Source organism: Meriones unguiculatus, assembly GCF_030254825.1.
Source record: "Meriones unguiculatus strain TT.TT164.6M chromosome X unlocalized genomic scaffold, Bangor_MerUng_6.1 ChrX_unordered_Scaffold_30, whole genome shotgun sequence".
NCBI lineage: Eukaryota > Metazoa > Chordata > Mammalia > Rodentia > Muridae > Meriones > Meriones unguiculatus.
The window spans coordinates 13,924,966-13,949,444 of NW_026843706.1; the positions used below are offsets into that span (position 1 = coordinate 13,924,966).

A 24,479-nucleotide genomic window follows, 5' to 3' on the forward strand; every position below is an offset into this window, starting at 1 on the left:
CCTCCCTCCCTCCCTCCCTCTTCTCCTCTCATGTCCCTCCCCAAGTCCATTGATAGTGGAGGGCTTCCTCTCCTTCCATATGACCCTAGTCTATCAGGTCTCATCAGGACTGGTTGCATTGTCTTCCTCTGTGGCCTGGTAAGGCTGCTCTCCCCCTCAGGGGTAGGTAATCGAAAAGCCAGCCACTGAATTAATGTCAGAAACAGCCCCTGCTCCCCTTATTAAAGAGCCCATATGGAAACTGAGCTGCCACAGGCAACCTCTGTGCAAGGGGTCCAGGTTATCTCCATGAATGGTCCTTGGTTGGAGTATCAGTCTCAGAAAAGACCATTTTGGTTCTGTTGTTCTCCTTGTGAAGCTCCAGACCCTTCCGGGTCTTTCTATCTTCAACTTCTTTCATAAGATTCCCTGCATTCTGCCCAAAGTTTGGCTATGAGTCTCCTGCTGGGTAGAGTCTCTCAGAGGCCGTCTGTGGTAGGCTCCTGTCTTGTTCCTTATTTTCACCTTCTTCCAGTGTCTATCCCGTTTGCCTTTCTGAATTAAGAAAACATTTTCAGTAAAGCCAAACACCTGTTCCTGGCACTGGTGCTCTTCTATGCTTCCAAGAATCTTGTGCAGGTTCCAGTACTTGTAAAAAATGAACTCGGTGCAGCCTTAGCAACAAGCATCATGGCAAGTAGATATCTAGGGCTATATTTCAAGGGGCTTCTCCTCCTGTTGGCTGGACCTCTCTTTTCTTTAATGGGGAGGTAGGTTTCAAGACAGGGTTTCTCTGTGTAGCCTTGGCTATCCTGGACTCACTTTGTAAGCCAGGCTGGCATTGAACTCACAGACTTGCCTGCTTCTGCTTCCCTGAGTGCTGGGATTACAGACCTGTGCCACTGTGGCCATCTGGCTGGACTTCTCTTAAGATGAAGGACTTACAGTCTTTTTTCCAGCATAATACCAAAATAGAGAAGTCACAAAGTAGTGACCCACCACCAGTGCTAACCATCTACTGATACCACCTTGGGCCTAAGACCTGAATATTTTAAAGTTACGGATTCCTTCTGGTGAAACTTCCTTTAGCTAAAGCCTCTTACTCTAATCCAGAGAATGAGATAAGAAATTAAATTTAATAGAATCACAACTCACTCATGTAGACATATAATATAAGATAAACCTACTAAAATCTGTACACCTAAAGAAACTAATCAAGAGGGAGGACTCTGACTAAAATGCTCAATCCCCATCCAGAAAGGTAAAGAGGATGGGCGTCAGAAGAAGAAGAAAACAGGAAACAAGTTAGGAACCTGCCACAGAGGGCCTCTGAAAGGCTCTGCCCTGCAGATTATCAAAGCAGACTCTGAGATTTATGGCCAACTGTTGGGCAGAGTGCATGGAATCTTATGTAAGAAGGGAAATAGTAAGATCTGGAGAGGACAGGAACTCCACAAGGAGAGCAACAGAACCAGAAAATTTGAGCACAGGGGTCTTTCCTGAGACTCATACTCCAGCCAAGTATCATACATGGAGGTAACCTAGAACCCCTGCACAGATGTAGCCCATGGCAGTTTAGTGTCCGAGTGGGTTACATAGTAATGGGAACAGGGACTGTCTCTGACATGAACTGATTGGCCTGCTCTTTGATCATCTCCCCCTGAGGGGGGAGCAGCCTTACCAGGCCACAGAAGAAGACAATGCAGCCACTCCTGATGAGATCTGATAGACTAAGATCAGAAAGAAGGAGAGGAGAACCTCTCTCCTCCCCAGTGGACTTGGGGAGGGGCATACGTGAAGAAGGGGAAGGGAAGATGGGATTAGGAGGGGAAGAGGGAGGAGTTTATGGGGGATACAAAGTGAATAAAGTGTAATTAATAAAAGTTAAAATAAAATAATAAAATAATCACAGTTAAAAAGTTAAAAATCATATGTTGAAAGGAACATTCAAGGGAGTGAAAAGGTAACTTGAGGAACAGGAAACATATTTGTAAATGTGGTGAAGATTTAATACCTATAATATATAAATAACACAAGTTGATGGCTCAAAAGTGGCCAAAGAATTTGAAAAGATATTTTTCCAAAGAAGATATCCAAATGGTCAACAAACATGTGAAAAAAAAACTGCACATAATGTATAACTCATAAGAGGAAGGCAAGTCAAAACCAAAATAAAGAACTGTCTCACATCCAGGAGGAAGGTTCATATCCAAAACCTGAAAATAAATGTTGGTGAGGATATGGAAAAATTGGAAAATTGTAAATGTGGCAATTCTTAAAAATTTAAAAAAAAACAAAAACATAGAACCTAACAATTCCATTTCAAGAAATGTTTGTCTCCAAAAAACTAGAAACAGGATCCCAGAAATATTTGCATATCCATGTTTACAGCAGTATTTATTTTTTAAATGTGCATTTTTTTTTTACAATTTATTTATTATATATATCCCGACTAAAGCCCCCTCCTTCAACTTCTCTCAGTTTTACCCTCCCTTCCTCTTCCCCACCCCCTTTCCCTAGTCCACTGACAGGGGGAGTTCTCTTCCTCTGCCATCTGCCCCTACCTTATCAAGTCTCATCAGGACTGCCTGGATGTTCTTCTTCTGTGGCCTGGCAAGACTGCATCTATTTCAATAGCTAAGTCATAGACAAAAACTGAATACTCACCGTTTGCTGGATGAAATAAGTGAAAGATGTTTTACTCATACAGTGGGATATTTAGCTTTTGAAAAGGAAAGGAATTATGACATTCAATGCAACATGGATGCATTTTAATGATATCATGTAAAGTAAGTTGACACAGAACAAATACTATAGAATCCCATTTATATGAGGTTCCTATAGCAGTCACATTTGTAGAAAATGTAATGCATCTTGTCATGGGCTAGGTGGGGTGGAATAGGGAGTTGTTTATGGATACTGAATTTCTCAATGTGAAAATGATTGATGATGGATTTTATAATGGTTAAGATGGTAAAGTTTACATAAACTTTTTCCTATGGTGAGTGGATGAGTGAATGTGTGAGTGAGTTAGTAGCATGCCTGAATCTGAAACTGGGGTCTGTATGTAAATGGAATCCAGTAGCCAGCCCTTCTTCCTGATCATCTGGCAATACCCAAGTCAGATACCTTTCCCTCCAGAGTCAGTGTTTCTCTAAGGATGTGACTGCTTGCAGGTAGAACCATAAGATTTTCAGTGACTTGTATTCCTTCTTTCTGACATTCATTCACTTGGTCATTCCCTTACCCTCTAGATAAATAAACAGTGTCTCCTCTGTGAAAACTGTATTACCAGGGCTGCAGCGAGAGCAGTAAGTGAGACTGCCTTGACCATACCAGAAAAGAGCTCACAGTCTGGAAAGGGAACCAAATCTGTCAAAATTGGCCATACAGTATGAAATGCAGAAAAGGGGATACTCTGAGAAATATGGAGGCTTAGAGAAAGTGATACTACTTAATGGGAGAGTGGGTGTAAGCAAGAGGATCTGCTACGAGGATTTGGTTCCAGGCATGAGTCCCAAAAGACCAGCAAGGCTTAGGTAAGCAGAGAAAGGTACCCAAATACATGCCAGGAGGAAATCTCTTCAATGAGGGTAAGGGAAATATAAGGAAAGGAAGTAAAGTTAAGGAATAACCACAAGGATCTGAAAGGAATTTATTAACTTTTAAGTGCCTCTAATTCACAATATCTCACCCATCAGTAACCTTCACAAACTCTTCAAAACATGTGTGCATAAAAGGGTAGTGGCCAAAGCTGCCAGGAGCAAGCACACTCAAACCTACCTCTTGCTCCCAAGGTATGCAGTTCTTGCATGCCTTGGGAGACAGGCAAAGGTGAACAACTCTTCAATGCATACATGTGCATAGAAATGGTCTGTTCAGAGCACATTACAAAGGTATTAGGGGCAGAATGCAGTAGGGTGTGACTAGATATAAAGAAGGCAAAAGGAAGAGTCAGGCATTGTGGTGCACACTGTTCTTCAGAGAACACTGTCTAGATTTCTGGTCCCAGGGAGGGAAACAATGAAATACAATTTAACTGTTCCCTGATTCCTTTTCAGACTTAGGCAGTCAAGCTCTTGGGAATTCAATCCACATGATCTGCACTGTCCATATGCTTGGCTGTTAGCTGGACTTGGAATGGTATTCCAAGATGTGACCAAAACCTTAAGCCTCAACAAGTCTTTGGAGAGAGTACAGAGAGGCATGAGGATTATAGTGTAATGTGGAGTTCTATACAGCACTTCTAAATGCTGGGGTCAAAGCATATCTGAATAGGCACTTATGGCTACTCCACTGCAGCTGGTTCAGGGGTGTTTACTCCATCTGATAGGTAATCATCCTCATGGTGCTGTTTCATCTTGGTCTCCAGCACTGTGATGCGCTGCTTGAGCTTCTGCTGGGCCCCAGTGTACTCAGCCAGCAAGCGGGCAAAGCGAGTGTACAAAGTCTCCATGTTTGTCTCCAGCTGCTCCAGCTTCTCCTGAACATCTACCTCCATGCTGGCTGCCACTTCATTCTCATCCAGAAGACCTTCCTTCATCAGGATCTCCCGACCCCGTTCCTCCAAGACCTTCTTGGCATCAGGATACTCAGTCACAGCTTCCATAAGATCATCTTTGGACAAGCAAAAGAGATCTGAATAGCCCAGGCTACGGATATTGGCAGTACGCCGATTGCCCATTTTGCTACCCTTAATGTTAAGGATGCTAATCTCTCCAAAGCAGCTCCCAGCTGAGAGCAAAGCATACTGAGTCACACCATCATCAGCTACCACTGCCAACTTGCCTTCCTTGATTATGTACATTTCCTTGCCAATGTCCCCTTTACGGCAAATATAATCTCCAGGACTAAAGACTTGAGGACGAAGCTTCAGTACCAGTTCCACCAGCAGACCAGCCTCACAATCCTGGAATATGCGTACTTTCTTCAGAGTGGACAAGTGGACATTAATGGCTATCTCAGCCCTCAGCTTTGCTGGCAGGTTCTTGAGGACTTCTCGTTCATCTACTGTCTTCTTATTGGTCCACAAGTAGTCAAACCATTTGATGACCTTAGCTTCCATCTCTTTACTGACCTTTCGGAACTGCATGTAGTGTTTGACAGCATCAATCTTGGCCTGGAACTCTGCCCGTGTGGCATTCATGTTGGAGATCATGGAGCCCACATTTCCCACAATAGTGGCAAAGATGAGGACACCAATCAGGAAGTCAAAGATAACAAATAGGTACTCCTCATCCTTTACAGGGGGTGGTGTCTCTCCAATGGTGGTGAGGGTCAGTGTGGACCAGTAAAGGCAGTAAATGTACTCCCTAGCCAGGTAGCCATACTCAGGGTCAGTAATGTTGGGGTAAACCCAGGTGTCAACCCCAAAGCCGATGGATTTGGAGATGGCATAGTAAATGCAAGCATTCCAATGAATGATGACCAAGATGTAGAGGACCAGGTTGCTGATTCGGAAGATGTTGGGGTAGCTGGTGCGTGTCTCAGTGCGGTCAAAGAACTCAAACATACGGGCAAAGTGTAACAGACGGTTGAAGCGCACCTCAGGGCTATGGATACCCACAGCAAAATAGATGAGGTCAGTGGGGATGATAGAAGCTACATCCAGTTTGAACTGCAAAGTGTGGATATAGTTGTCTCGCAATTTCTTGGGGTCTTTGACCAGGAGCCCCTGTTCTAGGAAGCCTGGTAGAGATACAAGGTAACAGGTCACTTCTGTCTTCAGTGTTCTCTCTCCTGATAATATAATTCTCAACGAAGAACAAACTGCTCACTTAGCCTTCCTACCTACAGACCACATAGTAAGGCTGGCCAGAAAAAAAAAATCCCTGCCAGATTGTACCTCCATAAGCATGTAAGGCCATTAGAGAGGATCCTAGCAGAGGTCACCCCCAAGAGATGGGCTTTAGCACCATGTCCAGTAGGTTTCTTCAAATTTTGGATTCAGATATATTGAACTTGGGAGTTCAACTGCTGCTTATGCATCCCAGGTGCTCACTCACCTGTGCGCAGTCGAATGAAGAGGTCTGCAATGTAGACGGCATCTGAGAAGTAGTCCAGTACCAGCCATACCACAAAATAGTTCCTCTGTAGATCACTGAAACAGGCTCTGTGGAAGGTCAGGGCTGGCTTCATTAACAGAGACTGGTAAGATCCCCTAGTGGCCCTAAACTGTATACCCACTTCTGCATGGAGATATTTATGTGGCCACCAGAGACACGTGTGAGTCACAATCAGGTTGGTAACAATAACTAATGACTTCTTTCTCAACCTTTATTACTAAACAGACATAACTGCAATGTGCATCACCATTGACCATTGCTTGTAATTCTTGTCCCCTAGACTGTGAGCTCCAGAAATAGAACACATCTTAGTCATGACTATATGCCACATGCCTGGTCCAGGTCCCCAGAATATAAGCCATCAGTGGTGTAAGTTGAATAAAGAAAAATGGCATTAGAAGAAAAGCTGACTAGCTTCTGTATTCATTACTTCAAGAGATTCTTATTAAACAGATCATTGAACCCTGGCAGAATAAGAATATAGATAGCAGTGGGGCTAAAGCTAGAGGTGGTGAGACTAGAGAAAGTTTATTGGCTAGCCTTGTAGGGAGAATTGGCAGGATTGGGAAATGAGAAAGTAGAACCTAGGCAAGGGACTAGGGTGATCACAGAAGAAGGGAGAGTTTGATTATATCCTAGGTCCAAGGGCAGAATGGTCACATTCAGAACCAAACTCCCACACAAACTGGAATACAACCTTTAGCCATATTGGGCCAGTGGAAGATAAGAAGCCTTGCTTGAGTTATTCCTTCTGCCCAGAATGCCCTCTCTGCCAGCCTCATATATTAGAACAGATTACTACCTCCTAGGAGGATCTCAGCTAAGGTCTCTGACAGGCCCGTTGTGATGGTTATTTCTCTAGTAACTTGCCACCTCCAGTCCCTGATTCTATTTTGTTCATTTCTTTTGTTGTATTTTTGCATTCAGTCTAGCTTCGAACACTGAAAGAAGCAGTTATTATGTCTGTCCTGCTGTCTATGGTACACCCCAGCACAGAACACAAAGTATGCAGGTAATTCTTCCTGATTGAATGATTGCCATATGGTATCGTGCTACCTGGAATGCTGTCAGGAAAAGAGAGACCAAGTTCAGTGGGCCTTACAGATCAACCTTAGGGCTTTTTCGTGTAAGCAATATGAAGCAGTTAAATGGGTTTGGAAGAGAGAGTAGTATAACCAGATCCCAGTGTCTACATACAATATTAGTTGCAAGTGTAGCAGAGGCACTGGAAGGGTCAAATGCACCTCCAGGGCATAGAAGAAGGGCTACTGTAGCTTTTCCAGAGAGACAGGGGGAAAGGATGTGCTTACCAAGGACTGTAGTGATACACATGAAAAATTAGCTGGTGATTATAGGAAAGAACCAGAAAAAGGACCACCATGAAGAGTTGAATAGTGTGGAGCACTGGGGTAACAATAGATAAAAGAAATTTCAGCAGCCAGAGAATTCAGAAAGAGCACTGGATTATTATATACTCCTTTTCCAGAATTGAGAATGTTGTGATCCTAATCCCATTTCCTATGGACTATGCTTCTGTGATCACTCCCACTCAAGCCCTTCCATGCTCACCTGGCCACCAGCAGGCACCAGTTGTAAAGAACAGGCATGGCAATGACAAACAACCAGTGGTAATACCAGTCTCCAGCTGGGTCCAAAACAAACAGTTCAATTTTCTTCCTGAAGAGACAAATAAAGGTCACTAGGGCACCAGGACTCCAGGTTTTAGAACTCAAAATTCTTCAAAACATCAATAAATTAAAATGTGTGGGTTGAGGAGTAGGTTCTCTTATGGTTTTCTTTTACTGTGACCCACAGTCTGACACCAGGCCTCTGATCTATTCTGACCATTGAAAGGTTCCTTATCACCCCTGCCCTCTGGGCTTTGCCCAGAAGATATATGAAGGACAGAACTTTCAGCACAGATAGGCTCTTGGGTGTCTGAGGAGTGTGTACCTCTGGATGGTAAAAGAACTTTAAGACCTGTTCCCACAGTCCCTTACAAAAGAAGAGAAACTCCAGGCTAGTGATCTGTATGTGCTTCCTCCCTATCCTCCCTTTCTGTTCTCTGGCCTTCATTCCCCAAATCACTTTCCCAGATGCTTTATCCTAATTTGGCAAGAGCCCTCTCCCTCCACTGACCAGAGATGGGAAACACTGTCCAGACATTCACTGTCATATACTTATTCTTCAAACATCAGACCCTCTAATTCTACGTTTTACTTCCTCTCCCCTCTCCCTCTCCTCTCTTTTGTTCAATCGTCTGGACCTCATGCCCCAGGCTCCTACATAAGTCCCTTCAAAACCAACTTTATTGGCATTGGTGGAGCTGGAGTGGGCAAGGCTTCAATACTACTTTGTGACTATACCTCCCTGCTTGATCACCATGTACTGACTTCTGGAGCTAGGGCAGAGGCAGTATGCTGCCTTGTTTGAGCCCCTTTTCTGCCCAAATTCACTCCATGAACAGCAAGAGAATGATTAGGGAACAGTTGTGGTGAGAAAATACACTCCAGTTTCCCATGGAAAGAAGATCACTGCTGTTGCAGAGGCCATGAATAAGGACAATGAAAATATTCAGAGTAAAAAGAAACATGGGAGGTCATTTCTGCCCAGTCCTTTACTATCTTAGAGCATGGCCCAGCCCTGAACTGCCCCCAGATAATGCTTAGAATCCCCACTGAGCTTTCCCACAGTAGGTGTGGGAACCTTTGGAGGCCCCAAAGACTGTATAGATGTACTTAGTGCTCTTTCCCTCGCTGTCCTTATTGCCTTTGTCATCCCCCTGATGTGTTGTCACGGTCTGGAGCTCAGGCCCACGGAAACGCTCTAGGAATGAATCAGGCCTTGGTTCTTCCTCACGAAAATTCTTGTTGGCCCAGTCTCTGATGATCCCAACCAGGCGGACAATCCTAGAGGGGAGAAAGAAAAAAGTGTGTGCCAAAGAAACAACCTGTGCTTTTAGACAAGACCTGTCCAAGAGTTTCACTGCCTGTTGAAGGAGACAAGAGAAGAGAGAATGCTGGAAATAGACTAGGACATGATTTCCTGTATGCTAAGATCTGGAAAGAGGCCAGCATTGTAGACAAGTATTAGGGCTCAGGCATGATTTGAAGTATATCCTGTGGGGGAGGATGGCCCTCCAAAGATTTCCTGTGTAATGTGACTTTTCAATCCACTGTGAAGCACAAAAAGGAGATCTTCAAGGCAAGATAGAGATTGTAAAAGAGTCAGAACAAGCCAGTACAAAGCCTGGCCAGGCTTCCTGATTTCCCTATGAGTCCTACTACTCTGAGACCCTACATACAAGTCCTTCTTCTGTAAAGCATTCTCTGTTACCAGGGCTGAGCCAGCCAAATATAAAGGGAAACCTCTCCTGCCTAGTCTCAGATTGCCTCAAAACAGCTTCTAGAGCAGTGGTTCTCAGCTTTCCTTAGACTGCGACTCTTTAATACAGGTCCTTATGTTGTGGTGACCTCCAATTATAAAATTATTTTCATTGTTACTTTATAACTGGAATTTTGCTACTGTTATGGATCATAATGTAAAGATCTGTGTTTTCTGATGGTCTTAGGCGAACCCTGTAAAAAGATGGTTTGACTCTCCAAAGGGGTTAGGATGCACAGATGGAGAACCACTGCTTTAGGGTCTTATTAAAAAGCCTAGTGCAGCTGAGAGGATGGACACAGTAGCCATTTGACAAGGCCCAAGAACAGAAGGGGTAGCAGCAGATCAGTTGAAGTACAGAACTCACCTTCGGAAGCCACCCCTCCCTCTCTGTGGGGTATCCATATCTGCGAGCCTTTGCAGTTCTGAGGAAGTGTCATCATCAGCTGCCGCAGACTGTGGTCTACACAAAAAAACAACAGATTTGAGACAAAGATTCTCAATATGAGTCATCTTCCCTCTTAGAACATGCCTAAACATCTCATAGCCCTTTTGAAGAAGTCCTGTAGCCAAATGTAGATTGCTTTGTGACTGTAAGTCAGAGCTTCAAAGAGGTAATATAGATTTGTGAGTTATTGACATAGTCACCCTGTCTGAGCTGAGAGTGAAGCTCAAGGGTAGAGTACCTTCCTGGTATGTACAAGATAGAAGTCCCATCCTAAGTCTGGCAAAGAAAGAGAGACAGTAGGATAGGACGTGGGAAGGAGGAAAGAAGGAAGGAAAGAAAGAAGGAAGGAGAGAAGGAAAACAAAATTCGCTTAACTTTGGTGACCTTACCTGCTACCTGTCCTGTGGTCATCTTTGCCATTGGCCTTGATAGAAGGCGGGGGATGATGGTTGTGATTATTAGCTGGAGAGTTCTTCACACCATTGGATTTTTCAGTCATCCTCCATGTACATCCAGGTCTCTCACCTGACAAAGCGATAAACAGTGTACCCTAGTATCCATAGAGACCAGGAGAGCTAGAGGTGAACAGAGTGAAAATAGAACCAGGCCAACTGACCTTAGTAGTTCATGTATCAAAGAAAATATTCACTAGGGTACAGGAAAGAAAACTACATTGTGTAGTTTAGCACTGTTTAAATTTTAAATAACACACCAGAGTGAGGGAGTATAATTATTTTCTTAACTATCAGAGCCTGACACTGAAGCAATGCTGAGTTTCATGGATTCGTATTGCTATTGCAGTCATTATTCAAGGAGTTATGAGGTTTGTTCAAACATGGAAAAGTTGACATATCCAGAGAATAAAAAGAATATCCACAAAACAGCCTGAAAAATAGAAGCTGACAAAAGAGAAACACAGAAGTTAGAAAGAAGGTTGTGTACTACAGTCTCTTTTGATTCAGTCAGGAAGAATGGAGTCTGAGATCCTCACAGTAGTTATTTCTGTTCTGAGGCTGATCAATATGTCCCACTAGATGTGGATAAGGATGGTCAGCATGGCCCCCCAGATTTCTCATAGCTTCTACTGCTGGATTCCCAGCCGCCTCTGGACTCCACATTGCTGCTGTGAATTCTCAGACCCTAGAGAGTTGAGTAGTCCAAGACTCCTGTGATGCAAGCTGGGAGTGGACAGTAGAGGCTTTCTTTTCAGGTATGTACAAGACACTGAGGATGTCTCAGCACTGGGACAAGTGAAATATCCTCTACTGCAGAGGAGCCTACATATAGGATTTGAAAACTGTCATCACAGAGTCAAAGCTCCAGCAAGATAAAGCAACCTTTGTGCTGGCCTGGCCTGACTTAACAAAACCTCCATTTTGCCCTGAAGATCTTCCTGTTATTACATGGGAGATCTTATGAGGGCACCCACATCCACTAGATGCACTCTAGGTCATGCCTGAACCCCAGCACTTGCCCTTAATTCTGACCTCTTTACAGCTTTTTTTTCACTTCTTCCAGCATCTGAAGCTGTCACCATGGAGATAGCAGTCACGTCAAGCAGCCTCAGAGATGCTCTCCTGGTGCTCTCTGTGGGACCATGGCCTCAGGATGCTAATGAGGACACCTGAGGGAAAAGAACTAGCATCCACAAGTACTTGCTTGGACCCTAGAGGCAGCAGACCATGGAGACAAAAAAAAATAATAAAGTTCCAGACAATGCAAACAAATCCAGAGCCACTTTCCTGAACAATTTCAGGACTGGTAGTGATGAAGTGAAAGCTTGCAGATCAGGAGAGACTGTAACGCATGTGGTCCCTTTCTACGCTTCTGAAATTAAAAAAAAAAAGATTCCTTCCTTCTTCCGCTGTGACCCTCTACAGCTTCTCCACCAGGAACAGGGCCTCCTATTTTTCTAACTCTCTTGTGACATCATCCAATCACACATGCTCTTTCATCAGAACTGTCCACTTAGAAGAACAAGGACAGGCAGCTAACCATTGCTTCAGCTCACCCAGTTAGCTAAGTGGTTCTCAATGTTGCATTCTGCACAAATAAATAGATAGATAAGTAGATAGATAGATAGATACGTAAATAAATAAATAAATAAATAAATAAAACACTCATGTACTCCAAAGGCATCTGTTACCAACAGATCTCTGATCAGCTTCCACACCCACATCTCCAGTTGCACCTCTGACCCTCAAAGCCTGCATAACTAAAACCACATTTGACACATTCAGCAATAAATTAACCACTTTTTTAGTTTGCCAGTTTCCTAACAGGGCTCTGCCAAGTCACTCAAGTAAGAAACCTGGATTGCACCATAATTATTTGTTCCCTTGATCACATCCAAGCAGCATCTCTCAAGAGTTAATCCATCCTCTTTCAAAGTATCAAGCATCTCTCTCTAATTTCCATCTGCCAATGACACAGTCTTTACGATGGCTCCCAAAGCTTGTTGCAACAGGCTCTTACATGTCAGGACTCCCTGGGGTCTGGCCTAGAAACTGTCAAACTTTCGCTTGTAAGAGAGTGAACCATTCATGGGGACAAATCCATTCTCATATTATGAATGGATAAGGCTGGAATGTGAAGGCAGATTTCAGAAGAGCTGCAGCTGTGCAAATAGTCCAAGTAGCTGACCAAAAGGAAGACAAGAATGATGACAGGTAGAAGTCTTGAACAAGCATGAAAAGAGAGTTTCCTGGGAAGACTCTCATTGATGCCTCAAGGCCAATGTCCAGGGAACTTAACAGAGAGTCCATGCTTCTGCCCACTGAAATGAGAGATGGAAGAAATCTGGTGAGAGCAATAGGTCCTTTGTGGGAGAACAATAAGAGCAGCATTAAGAAATTATGTTTCAGGATGTGAGGAGTAGGAGTTGAGAGAAAAGAGATAGAACTGTAACTAAAGTCTGAAATCTTGGTTGAGGAAGGACAGAAACACAGTGGGAACGGGAAAATGGTGTAGGGTTAGGAAAGGTTCTCTTTGTGTACTTATTGTCAATTTTTATTTTTATGTTGTCATTTCTTTTAACATCAAGGATTTAACAAACCAGGCTTAACAGTTTTGAGAAGAGATTCAGTAGAAAAGTGAGTTTTGTGCTTGAGACCAATTGCACTAGAACTAGAGCCCATGAACAGTGAGTGTGTTAGGTGGAGTCAGGTGCCATGAGAAATGAGATTAAATTTGGCAAGTGCATCAGGAATGGCTACCAAAGAAAGTGCTAGCTAATTTAGGTGGAAATATGGATATAGTGAAAAGCAGTTGAAAGGGTTCACTTCTGTGTAATTCCAGTATTATAAGTCAAGCGGAATGAGACTCCACCTTCAAACCTGCCAAGCTGACTTGGGTGCAGATTTTGGAGGAAGTAAGATTTTCAGTAGAAATGAATAATATAATTCAAAGGACTTTAGGGGCAAAACCAAGGTTGGCAAAAAAGACAGCAGGCTATACTGTTGATCAGAGTAAAGAAGTGGATAGGGGATCTTAGGTGAAGAGTGGGATCCCAAGAAAATTACCTTTCAAACCTAGAATAAGACATGCTAATGACATTTCAAAAAAAGCCCAGTTTCAATCATGAGGTCTTTCTGGGACTCTTCTCATCTACTAGCTCACTAGCTGACTAACCAGGGGAGTATAGAGATAACCAGACTGGCACAAGAAATTTCTTGAACCCTGGCTAAAAGTATTTTTAGAGTTTCTTCAGACTATACACAGGGATATGAAAGCCAGGAAGACAGAGTCCAAATCAATCATAAACTAAGACTAGACATTCTGGCTCTTAGCTTACTAAAACACTCACCACCTCACAATTCTATTATTCACTCATCTGTAACACACCAGTCCCCCACTGGGAGTTCCTGAACTGGATGCTAAAGCTAGAGATGGTAATCTAGTTGGAATGTCAGGGTTACTCTCAGACAACCATCTTAAAACATTCCATCTTAAAACTCATTCTCTGTTTCCAGCTTCTGGCTATTACAAATAAAGCTGCTACAAACATGGTTGAGCAAATGTCCTTTTTGTGTACTTGAGCCTCTTTTGGGTATATGCTTAGGAGTGGTATGGCTGGATCTTGAGGAAGCACTGTTCCTAGTTGTCTAAAGAAGTGCCAGATTGATTTCCAGAGTGGTTGTACAAGTTTATACTCCCACCAGCAGGGGAGAAGGGTTCCCCTTTCTCCACAACCTCTCCAGCATGTGTTGTCACTTGAGTTTTTTATCTTGGCCATTCTGATGGGTGTAAGGTGAAATCTCAGCTGAAGAATGGATGCAGAATCTGTGGTACATCTATACAATGGAGTATTACTCAGCAATGAAAAATAAGGAAATCATGAAATTTGCAGGTAAATGGTGGGACCTGGAAAGGATCATCCTGAGTGAGTTGTCCCAGAAGCAAAAAGACACACACGGTATATACTCACTCATATAAACATACAACATAGAATAAACCCACTAAAATCTGTACATCTAAACATACTAAGCAAAAGAGAGGACCCTAACTAAAATGTTCAATCCCCATCCTGAAAGGCAAAGAGGATGGACATCAGAAGAAAAAGAAAACAGGAAACAACCTAGGAACCTGCCACAGAGGGCCTCTGAAAGCCTCTGCCATGCAGACTGTGAAAGCAGATGCTGAGCCTGATGGCCAACTGTTGAGCAGAGTGAATGGAATTTTATGTAAGAAGTGGGAGGTGGTGAGAGCTGGAGAGGACGGGAACTCCACAAGGAGAGCAACAAAACAAGAAAATTTGAACACAGGGAACTTCCCAGAGACTCATACTCCAACCAAGGACTATTCATGGAGATAACCTAGAACCCTGACAATGCAGCCACTTCTGATGAGAACTGATAGACTAAGATCAGAGAGAAGGAGAGGAGGACCTCCCCTATCAGTGGACTTGGGGAGTGGTATGCATGCAGAAAGGGGGAAGGGTGGGGCCGGGAGGGGAGGAGGGAGGGGCTTATGGGGGGATACAAAATGAATAAAGTGTAATTAATAACAGTTAAATAAAAAATTAAAAAAAATCATTCTTTGTTCATGTTCTATTCTGTTTCTCAGCAACATATAAGCAATTATTCCCTCTCTCTTTGAAATAATAAGTTCTTGCCTTATTCTCCTCCTCCTTCCCTACTCGCTGCTTCCCTTGTTCTTTGAAGAGGTGTCCACCTCTTCCCAATACTAAAGTTTTAGTTTTTCTGAGCTCAGTCCTTTATTGGAACATTTTTTTTCTATCATTTCCTCTCTAGTGTGATGGCTTTTAATAGATTTGAATTCCAACAACTTAAAAACCTCTAACACCAGATCAACATCTTCTCTTAACTTCAGCTGAACACCCTGGCAAAACCATTTTGATGTGGAATAGGCACCTCAGGATTAATAGGTCCAGAATTGGGTTCTTGATCTTCCCCTCCAAACACGCTCTTCTCATATTAATCTGTGTCTCAGAAAAGGTAAATCCATTTTTCTAATAACAGTTCCAAAACCTTTGTGTTTTCTCCATTCCTTTTATATTTGTCCCACTACATAGTCAAAGCACACAGGCTCAACATTCTAAGCATAACGAGCTCACTATCTCCATCACAATTAAATTAATCCAAACTACCAACTTTTTCTAGTGCTTGGTACTGTAGATAATCAATGAATGAGTTTTTGGGTAGATAGTTGATTAATTGACCCTTATTCCACTTTTTCTAGGCCATCTGTATCTGTCTGTCAGTCTCTCTCTCTCTCTCTCTCTCTCTCTCTCTCTCTCTCTCTCTCTCTCATTATTCACCTTGTGCCTTTTCTTTTTACATTAGGTAGATTACTTTAAGAGAATATACAAATTTCTCTTGGGTAAGATGGAGTAATAGAGATTGAATACACCATTCAGAATGCAATAACCATACTCAGAAAAGAAAAGATATGAAATAATATTTTACAAGAGTTTAAACAGTAGGCAACAAATAGCAGTAATTTTTTTTACTTTTTATTTTTTTATTATTAATTACACTTCATTCACTTTGCATCTCCCCATAAGCGCCTCCCTCCCCCTTCTTCACACCGTAATTCTTAAGAGGAAGAAAACCATGTGCATCCCTCTGCTGCTGGGATTGCTCACTCAGGATGATCTTTTCCAGATCCTACCATTTACCTGCAAATTTCATGATTTCCTTGTTTTTTATTGCTGAGTAATATTCCGTTGTGTAGATATACCACAATTTGTGCATCCATTCCTCCACTGAGGGGCATCTGTGCTGTTTCCAGGTTCTGGCTATTACAAATAAGGCTGCTACAAACATGGTTGAGCAAATGTCCTTATTGTGTACTTGAGAATCTTTGGGATATATGCCTAGGAGTGGTATGGCTGGATCTTGAGGAAGCACTATTCCTAGTTGTCTGAGAAAGCACCAGATTGAGTTCCAGAATGGTTGTACAAGTCTCCATTACCACCAGCAGTGGAGGAGGGTTCCCCTTTCTCCACAACCTCTCCAGCATGTATTGTCTCTTGAGTTTTTGATCCTAGCCATTCTGATGGGTGTAAGGTGAAATCTCAGGGTCATTTTGATTTGCATTTCCCTGATGGCTAATGAGGTTGAACATTTCTTTAAGTGTTTCTCTGCCATTTGATATTCCTCTGTTTAGCTTTGTACCCCATTTTTTAATTGGATTACTTGATTTTTTGTTGTTTAACTTGGTATATACTCACTCATATAGACATATAATATAGGATAAACCTACTAAAATCTGTACACCTAAAGAAACTAATCAAGAGGGAGGACTCTTGTTAAAATGCTCAATTCCTACCCAGAAAGGCAAAGAGGCTGGACATCAGAAGAAGGGAAGGGAGAAAAGAGGGAACAAGTCAGGAGCCTGACACAGAGGACCTCTGAAAATCTCTGCCCTGCAGACTACCAATGTAGATACTGAGACTTATGGGCAACCTTTGGGCAGAGTGCAAGGAATCTTAGGAAAGAAGTGGGAAACAGTAAGATCTGGAGAGGACAGGAACTCCACAAGGAGAGCAAAAGAACCAAACAATCTGAGCACAGGGGTCTTTCCTGAGACTGATATTCCAACAAGGACTATGCATGAAGATAACCTAAGACCCCTGCACAGATGTAGCCCATGGCAGTTCAATATCCAAGTGGGTTCCATTGTGATAGGAACAGGGACTGTCTCTGACATGAACTGATTGGCCTGCTCTTTAATTTCCTCCCCCTGAGGGGGAAGCAGCATTACCAGGCCACAGAAGAGGACAAGGCAGCCACTCCTGATGAGACCTAATTGACTAGGATCAGAAGGAAGGAAAAGAAGTCCTCCCCTATCAGTGGACTTGGGGAGGGGCATGCATGCAGAGGGTGGAGGAAGGGAGGGATTGGGACGGGAGGAGGGTGGGAACCAAGGGGAGGGAATACAAAGTGAGTAAAGTGAAATTAATAAAGAAAAATAATAAAAAGAGGAAAAAATAAAAATACAGATTAAAAAAAAGAGGAAGAAAACAGATAAAGTGAGCCTTATAGGCAACACTCATTTTTCCTGTGATCTTGTTAGGCCATAACATAGATGGAGAAATAAAAGTGGACCTTAATTGATTCCCTGGATTGAGGAGAGAGGAGAGACTCTTAAAGAGACCAGTGAAACCCTTGCTTGGCAAGTGTTTGCAGAGCAGAGTTTTGGGAGAAGAGTTATCCTCAGAAAGCCAGAAAGAGAGAGACAGACTAACAGACAGAGACACACAGAGAGAGACAGAGACACAGACACAGAGACACAGACACAGAAACAGAAAGAAATATGTAAAGACAGAGACAGAGATAGAGACAGAGAGAGGATGTGTAAGCAAGCTCTGGGAACCTAAAGGTTGAACCTATCATATAGTCAGCTTAGTACATATACCATCCTCCTAAAGCCAATATTACAAGTCTCAGTCTTTAGATGGGGAGTGATGTCATCAGTCAGATTGGAAAACCTAATTGGTTGTAGGGTCTTGTTAGAATACTCAGAAAGGCCTTGATCGGTAGTGAGGAATGTGTAGTCCCTACACTGAGCAATGTTGTGATCCTATTGAAAACTCTTAAAAGTAAATCTCAAATGCATTACATTCTTCCAAAGTAACTAAAATGCAATCCAGAAAAAAGAGCCCCAAACTGTTATAAAAATAGCCAAAGGAGTCAGAGACACACCTGCTCCTGCTGGTAGGAGTCTCACAAAACCACCAGGATAACAGCCACAGCATATACACAGAGGACCTGGTACAGACCCATGCAGGCCTCATGCTTGCCACTTCAGTGTCTGTGAGCCCATGTGAGCCATGCTTACTTGATTTAGTAAGTCATATTCTCCTGGTATCCTCCATGCCCTGACTCTTACAATCTTCTCTCCACCGCTTCAGTGGGGTTTCCCCAACTCTGAGGTCAGGAACCTGATGGAAACCTCCAATTTAGACTTTCTCTGCACCCATTCCATCTACTGCCAGAGGAATCCTTTCTGATGACAACTAGACAAGACACCAATCTATGAGTATAGCAGAATATCATCAGGAATCATATCATTGATTTTTTTTTTGTTTTGATATGGAGGCTTTTTGTCTTGTCTTATTGTATCTTGTTTTGTCCTGTTTGCCTATCTATTTCTTGGAGGTCTGTTCTTTTCTGAAGAGTTAACAGAGTCGGGGGCTGGATACGAGGGAGAGGGAGAAGTGTAGAGGAAGCTGCGTTCAAGATGTACTGTATGAGAGAAAGTGTATTTATGTATGTATGTATATATATATATATATATATATAGAGAGAGAGAGAGAGAGAGAGAGAGAGAGAGAGAGAGAATTCCAACATTCAATAAGATAAAATTCATGATATAGTATATCCACTTAAAAATTATTGACAAGATATGTCAATAATTTCCCCATAAAGAGAAGTAAACAAGCTATTCATTGAAATAAGCCTAGAATTGATGTAGATGTAGAATTAATAGGTAACACATTAAAAATTACTGCAACTGTATTCAAAAAATTAAGTTTTTGTATGGAATATATGTTAAAAAGTACTCAAGTCAGACTCCTAGAGATTTATAATGCAATGTATGGAATTAAAAAAACATCACAGTAGTAATTTCAATGCTCAGGGGTGATTAGGTCCAGGGCCCTAGGGAAGGTCAGAAATTCTTTGCAGGGTATATGAGCACCATATATGAGTATAAACCAGGCAGTCTCTCTCATATTCTTTAAGCATTTTTAAAGTAAATTATTTTATTTTATCTATATAGGTGTTTTATCTGGACCTATGAATTTCAACCATGTGCATGCCCAGTGACCAAAGAGTTCAGAAAAGAGTGTTGCAACCCCCCAAAACTGTAATTACAGATTGTTGTGAAGCACCATATAGGTACTGGGTAGTGAACCAGAATCCTCTGCAAGAACAAGTGCTTGTAGCTGCTAAGCAGAGAGAGAGAGAGAGTCTCTCCCATGTTCTTTAAACTGTTTCAAGATGCTTTATAATAACCAACACAATGTTAATGCTGTAAGAATCCAAGAAAAATACAAAGTATCAGTAAGCTATGGGACAAGTTCAGTGGCCTGCTGTGGGTGTCATAAAGTTCCCAATGTCTTGAGAAGAAGCTAAAGAGATAATTTACACACACACACACACACACACACACACACACACACACATAATGAAGAAAACTACACCTAGGCAAAAAATAATTCAATGTCCAAGTTCGTTGATAATGGGAAATTTTTAAGGATAATTGTGAAATAAGGTATATTCAACACTAAATGGCAAGCACAAGGATAGCATCATATGTCCAGTAAGAACAACACAGATATCTCTGCTAAACATCAGGCTTCCCTGCCACTTTCAATTAACAATTTTTCTCTGGTTGCCTGTAGAAAACTACAGTCCATCTTGTCCCAAGTCACACTGAATTTGGTCATACTCCCCAGAACTTTGATATGTGACATTTATAAGTAGTCAGGACTTCAAGGCTTTTAACTTTCAGCCCTCAGGATGGCTTGGCATGCAATCTTCTCTGTAAAGTGAATGCCCAATCTTTTCCTCTATAGCTACAATTTTCTACCAAGTTTCCAAGGTCCAATAGTGAAAGTTGTATACAGACTATACTAGCCTTATTGAAAGTAGCCTTCAACCAACCATGGTGGCACACACTTTTTTTTACTAATTATACTTTACTCACTTTGTATCCCCCCATAAACCCCCCCTCCTCCCCTCCTAATCCAACCTTTCCTCCCCCTTCTTCATGTATGCCCCTCCCCAAGTCCACTGATAGGGGAGGTCTCCCTCTCCTTCCTTCTGATCTTAGTCTATCAGATCTCATCAGGAATGGCTGCATTGTCATCTTCTGTGGACTGGTAAGGCTGCTCCCCCCTCAGGGGGAGATGATCAAAGAGCAGGCCAATCAGTTTATGTCAGAGGCAGCCCCTCTCTCTTCCCATTACTATGTAACCCACTTGGACACTGAACTGCCATGGGCTACATCTGTGCAGGGGTTCTAGGTTATCTCCATGCATGGTACTTGGTTAGAGTATGAGTCTTTGGAAAGACCCCTGTGTTCAAATTTTCTGGTTCTGTTGCTCTCCTTACCGGAATTCTTGTCCTCTCCAGATCTTACTATTTTCCACTTCTTTCACTCTTCCCAACAGTTGGCCATAAGTCTCAGCATCTGCTTTGATAGTCTGCAGGGCTGAGCCTTTCAGAGGCCATCTGTGGGAAGTTCCTAACTTGTTTCCTGTTTTCTTCTTCTTCTGGCACACATTTTTAATCCCAACACTCAGAGAGGCAGAAGCAGGTGGATCTCTGTGAGTTCAAGGCCAGCCCAGCCTACAAATAAGTCCAGGACAGCCAAGGCTACACAAAGAAATCCTGTCTCAAAAAAAAAATAAAATAAAACAAGAAAGAAAGAAAAAAAGAAAGAAGGAAAGACAAAGAGAGAGAGAGAGAGAGAGAGAGAGAGAGAGAGAAAGAAAGAAAGAAAGAAAGAAAGGATTCTTCATGAGTATACTGCCTATATGCAAACTGCCTTACCCGATACTAGAACTGCCTCCTGGAAAAGAGTCGTGCACACTGGTGAAAGGAGGGAGGGGTAAAGAAAAGTGGCATGAAGATAGGGAAGGATAGATAGAGCAAGGAATAAAGAATAGAATTTTATGAAGTTCTATGGACTCTCAGAAAACAGATTTTAGAGAATAGAAGTGTTGGTTATGAACCATGGGATAAGGGAGATTAGTCATAATATGTCTTCTAGAGGATTTCATAAGATCCTTTAGGTGACAAGATATTCCATATGCTCTCCCAATCCAACTTACCCTGACTTGTATTTCCAGTTGACACAGGGCCTAGCCAAATATTTCCCACAATGTTTGTGATCTCTTCCATAAAGAGGTGAACTCTAAGTTTAGCTAGAAATTAGCCCCCATCTCTGGTCATTGTAGTAGAAAAGTCCTGAGTCCTGGTGAGCAAGTGATTGTACCATATCATTTACACTGTAAGCAGTGGGGCATCAAGGCAAGCTGCCAGACACAAACCAATATGGGGGAGCAAATGGAAGCAATGGACCTCCTATCAGGCAGTGGGGACCTAGTGATTCAGGGTCAAGGTCACACTAACTGTGCATTTACTTTGTGCTAAGCCACTGACTTAAATTAATTTATTTAATCCTCATGACAATCTCACTGGACTGAAGTTATGCTGTCCACCACACAGATTTGCAGCTAGACAATTTGGCTCCAAAAGCACACTCAGCCACAGGGCTAACTTGGAAAGTACATAGAGCCAGGTAGTCACTTATTAGTAGCAAAAGCTAGAGCTAGGGTACAAAGGGTGTCATGCTCCTGAGGTTGAATTTTGAGGTTGGAGATGAAGTTGCTGTGACCCAGTAGAGACAATTGTTTGGAGCTGTACTGTGCGGATAGCCAGAAGGACTGTGGAAGAGGATAAGTGACTTGTATTCATTAGGTGGGCCCACTCAACAGGTGAAAGCCCTTGATGATGTTGAGCCCTCCTTCAGTTTCATTAGCTGTTCTGAGATGAGGCTTCAGAGAGCTCCTCTATGAAACTGACATTACCTGACACTGTGTACAATGAATAAATCCTAGGAAGAACACAGAGGCTTTGCCCAAGTGTCATGGTAGACGAATGTAGTTGTTCTTTTTTTTTTTTTTAACAAGCAGATAGAACTTTTAGTGTGGAGTCTTCAGTATCAGAAACATATGTCTGGTCTGCTTTGTTCAAGACATACTTCATGTATTTACAGTAAAAGAAGAGGCCGGAATGACACATCGGCTATGTACAGTCTATGCCCAAAGGGGAGGCCCTTATAGAAAGCCATCCAGGACAGGCTGGACCCAGAAACTGGAATTTATTCTGAAAACCCTTCTGCTCTCATATTCCCAGGCTGAGAAAATTCTCATATTACAGGCTGTCTATGTCTTCTAGAGACAGACAATGGGATCCTGGTGCAAGTTCTGTCTTATCTCACCAGTGTCTCAGCTGAGAAAGGCTCATCTTTTCTTATATATCCGCAATCCAGAAACTTAAGCATTACCTTTGCTACCTGCCACTAATTCCGAAATCTTCTTTGTTCTACTCCTGAAATCTATCTTCTCTATCCCATCCATCCTGACTACCACTACTGGAGGTTTTATCTGCACCCTTAGCATAGACTTTGGCTCCTTGTTTCTCCATATTCAGATCCCCAGCTTTTCTTTCTCTCTACCTTCCCCATCACCAGATGAATTATTAGGTGCACACCTCGGCCCAATTAGCACTCCCACTTTGAAAGCCATGTTTAGAAAAATACCCTGAAAAGAGAAGCTTTTCAGATCTGGGACATTTCTGTTCCTTTTAGCCTGTTTGATTTAGACCTGCTTCAGTTACCACCAACCCAATAGAAGCCTGATACATAGTAAACAAGTGAATGACAGAGTGAATTCATGAGCAAGTGAGTGAGTGAATAGGTTAATAAATGACTGAATTCCTTAATCTTGCTTTACACTTTCCCAGCTCCACATCTTATCTCATGCTTACTTTCCCCCACATCTATATTATATAGTTGGACCTCAACTTAAAGCATACAAATATATAAAAAAAAATTTAAAAGACTGTATGGAGTTTACCGGTCAGTATCCATACCTATATATTTTGCACATTAACTTATTTTGTGAACACACATTAAAGAAAATATATTTATTAGAAACAAAAAGCATACAAATATGTGCCATGAAAGCTTTCAGTTTCTCTCTCGCTGAAGGGGGCAGTCACTAAGAAGAAGAGTTAGAGAAAGTTGGAAGGGTCCATCTGCAGAGAAGAAAGGGTCTGGGTCCTGGTCACTGGGTGACAGGAAGTCTAGAAATAAAACCATTATAACACTAACTCTTATGGCTTCAGTCTTATGTGGATGGAACCTACACATCCTTCTCCAGACCCAGGTAGAATGTCAAAATAAGATATGGAGCCTGCTGCAGCTTTGGAAGTCTGTTCCTGCCCTAGTCCTGTAGCTTGACTCCAGGCGCTTCCCTCAAGCAGAAGGTCCAAGGACTTCACCGCAGATGCATTGATCCAACTAGCAGAGAGTCTTGCTCCCAAGTCTGAGAAGCCTGGGATAGGTGCTTTAATCTAAGGATTTATTGGGCAAGCCTGCGTGAGCCTTCAAGAGCCAAAGTAAAGACTAAAATCCACTCAGTGTTATCGGAAGAAGCACCATGTGGCCCCTATTCCTACCATGGCATCTCTTACACAGACAGCCACAGAGCTCCAAGCTGCACACTCCCCATGCTCTAAAGCTTGGAGGCCCAGAAATGCTGTGCGCAAGGAAGACAGAAAGAGGAAGGTGTTGTAGGAAGGTCTATTAGCCACCCCTCTACTCTCCTGCAAATCCCATGCCTAGCCAAGCCCTCTGTCATCCTCTTCACCATCTTCCTGTTAGAGAACAGTTTTAGTGTCTCAGGGAAGTCTGATGTGACATTTTCTGGCAGATATTGGTGCTCTACCAGAGGACCAAATATTTTACATGGCTGCTCTGATAGGGTACAAAATTTTCCCATATGGCCAGTTGCATCTGCCCCACTGAGGAGCCATACACCAGAGGGCCCTTGTCAATCACAGCTTTAAGGTCTGCAGGTTTATCTTCATGAGTTCCATCCCTGAATTCTATAGAAGCCACTAGCCCATAGACACAGGAAAGTTTCAGTCCCTTTGCTCACCAGTCAGATGGCTTCAGAGTCCTGGGGCTACCGTCAACATCTGTTTCTCTGTCCACACCAGTTCCAATCAAAGTCAAGCTCATGAGAGTTCATGAGCAGTGAAACCTGCAGAGATTTTCTGCTTCTCTTCTTTTGCCCAGCCAGGGAAGCTTCTTTGAAACCCTAACAAATAGCTTTCCAATCAGGCAGCTGCCCTACGTTGCCTGACAGCAGCCCAGGAAGCCAATAGAGGCCTAATGGAGCACATAACCACTGCTAGGTATACTTGAAAGCCTAGATAAGGGTGAACTTGGCCCCTGGAAAAGCTGTCTTCACTGTGGTCTGTGCACCCCAGGCTGCCGGCAGCTGAGGACTGGATACTAGGCTGCCTGTCTGTGAAAGCTGCTTGTCTGGCCCCTCCCAA

The 24,479-nt window shown here is 42.7% G+C and overlaps 1 protein-coding gene across 1 annotated transcript; it reads right to left on the minus strand.

Annotated features, from left to right (window-relative positions):
• Positions 1-3,621: 3,621 nt before the first annotated feature.
• On the minus strand, positions 3,622-24,410 carry Cnga2 (cyclic nucleotide gated channel subunit alpha 2). Its single transcript, XM_060376750.1, has 7 exons — positions 24,077-24,410; positions 10,266-10,401; positions 9,796-9,891; positions 8,783-8,953; positions 7,614-7,721; positions 5,985-6,091; positions 3,622-5,667 (listed from the first exon to the last, which is right to left on the minus strand). Exons 2-7 carry the CDS (start codon positions 10,373-10,375, stop codon positions 4,268-4,270), a joined length of 1,992 nt encoding a protein of 663 aa, XP_060232733.1. The 5' UTR covers positions 10,376-10,401; positions 24,077-24,410; the 3' UTR covers positions 3,622-4,267.
• Positions 24,411-24,479: the final 69 nt, after the last annotated feature.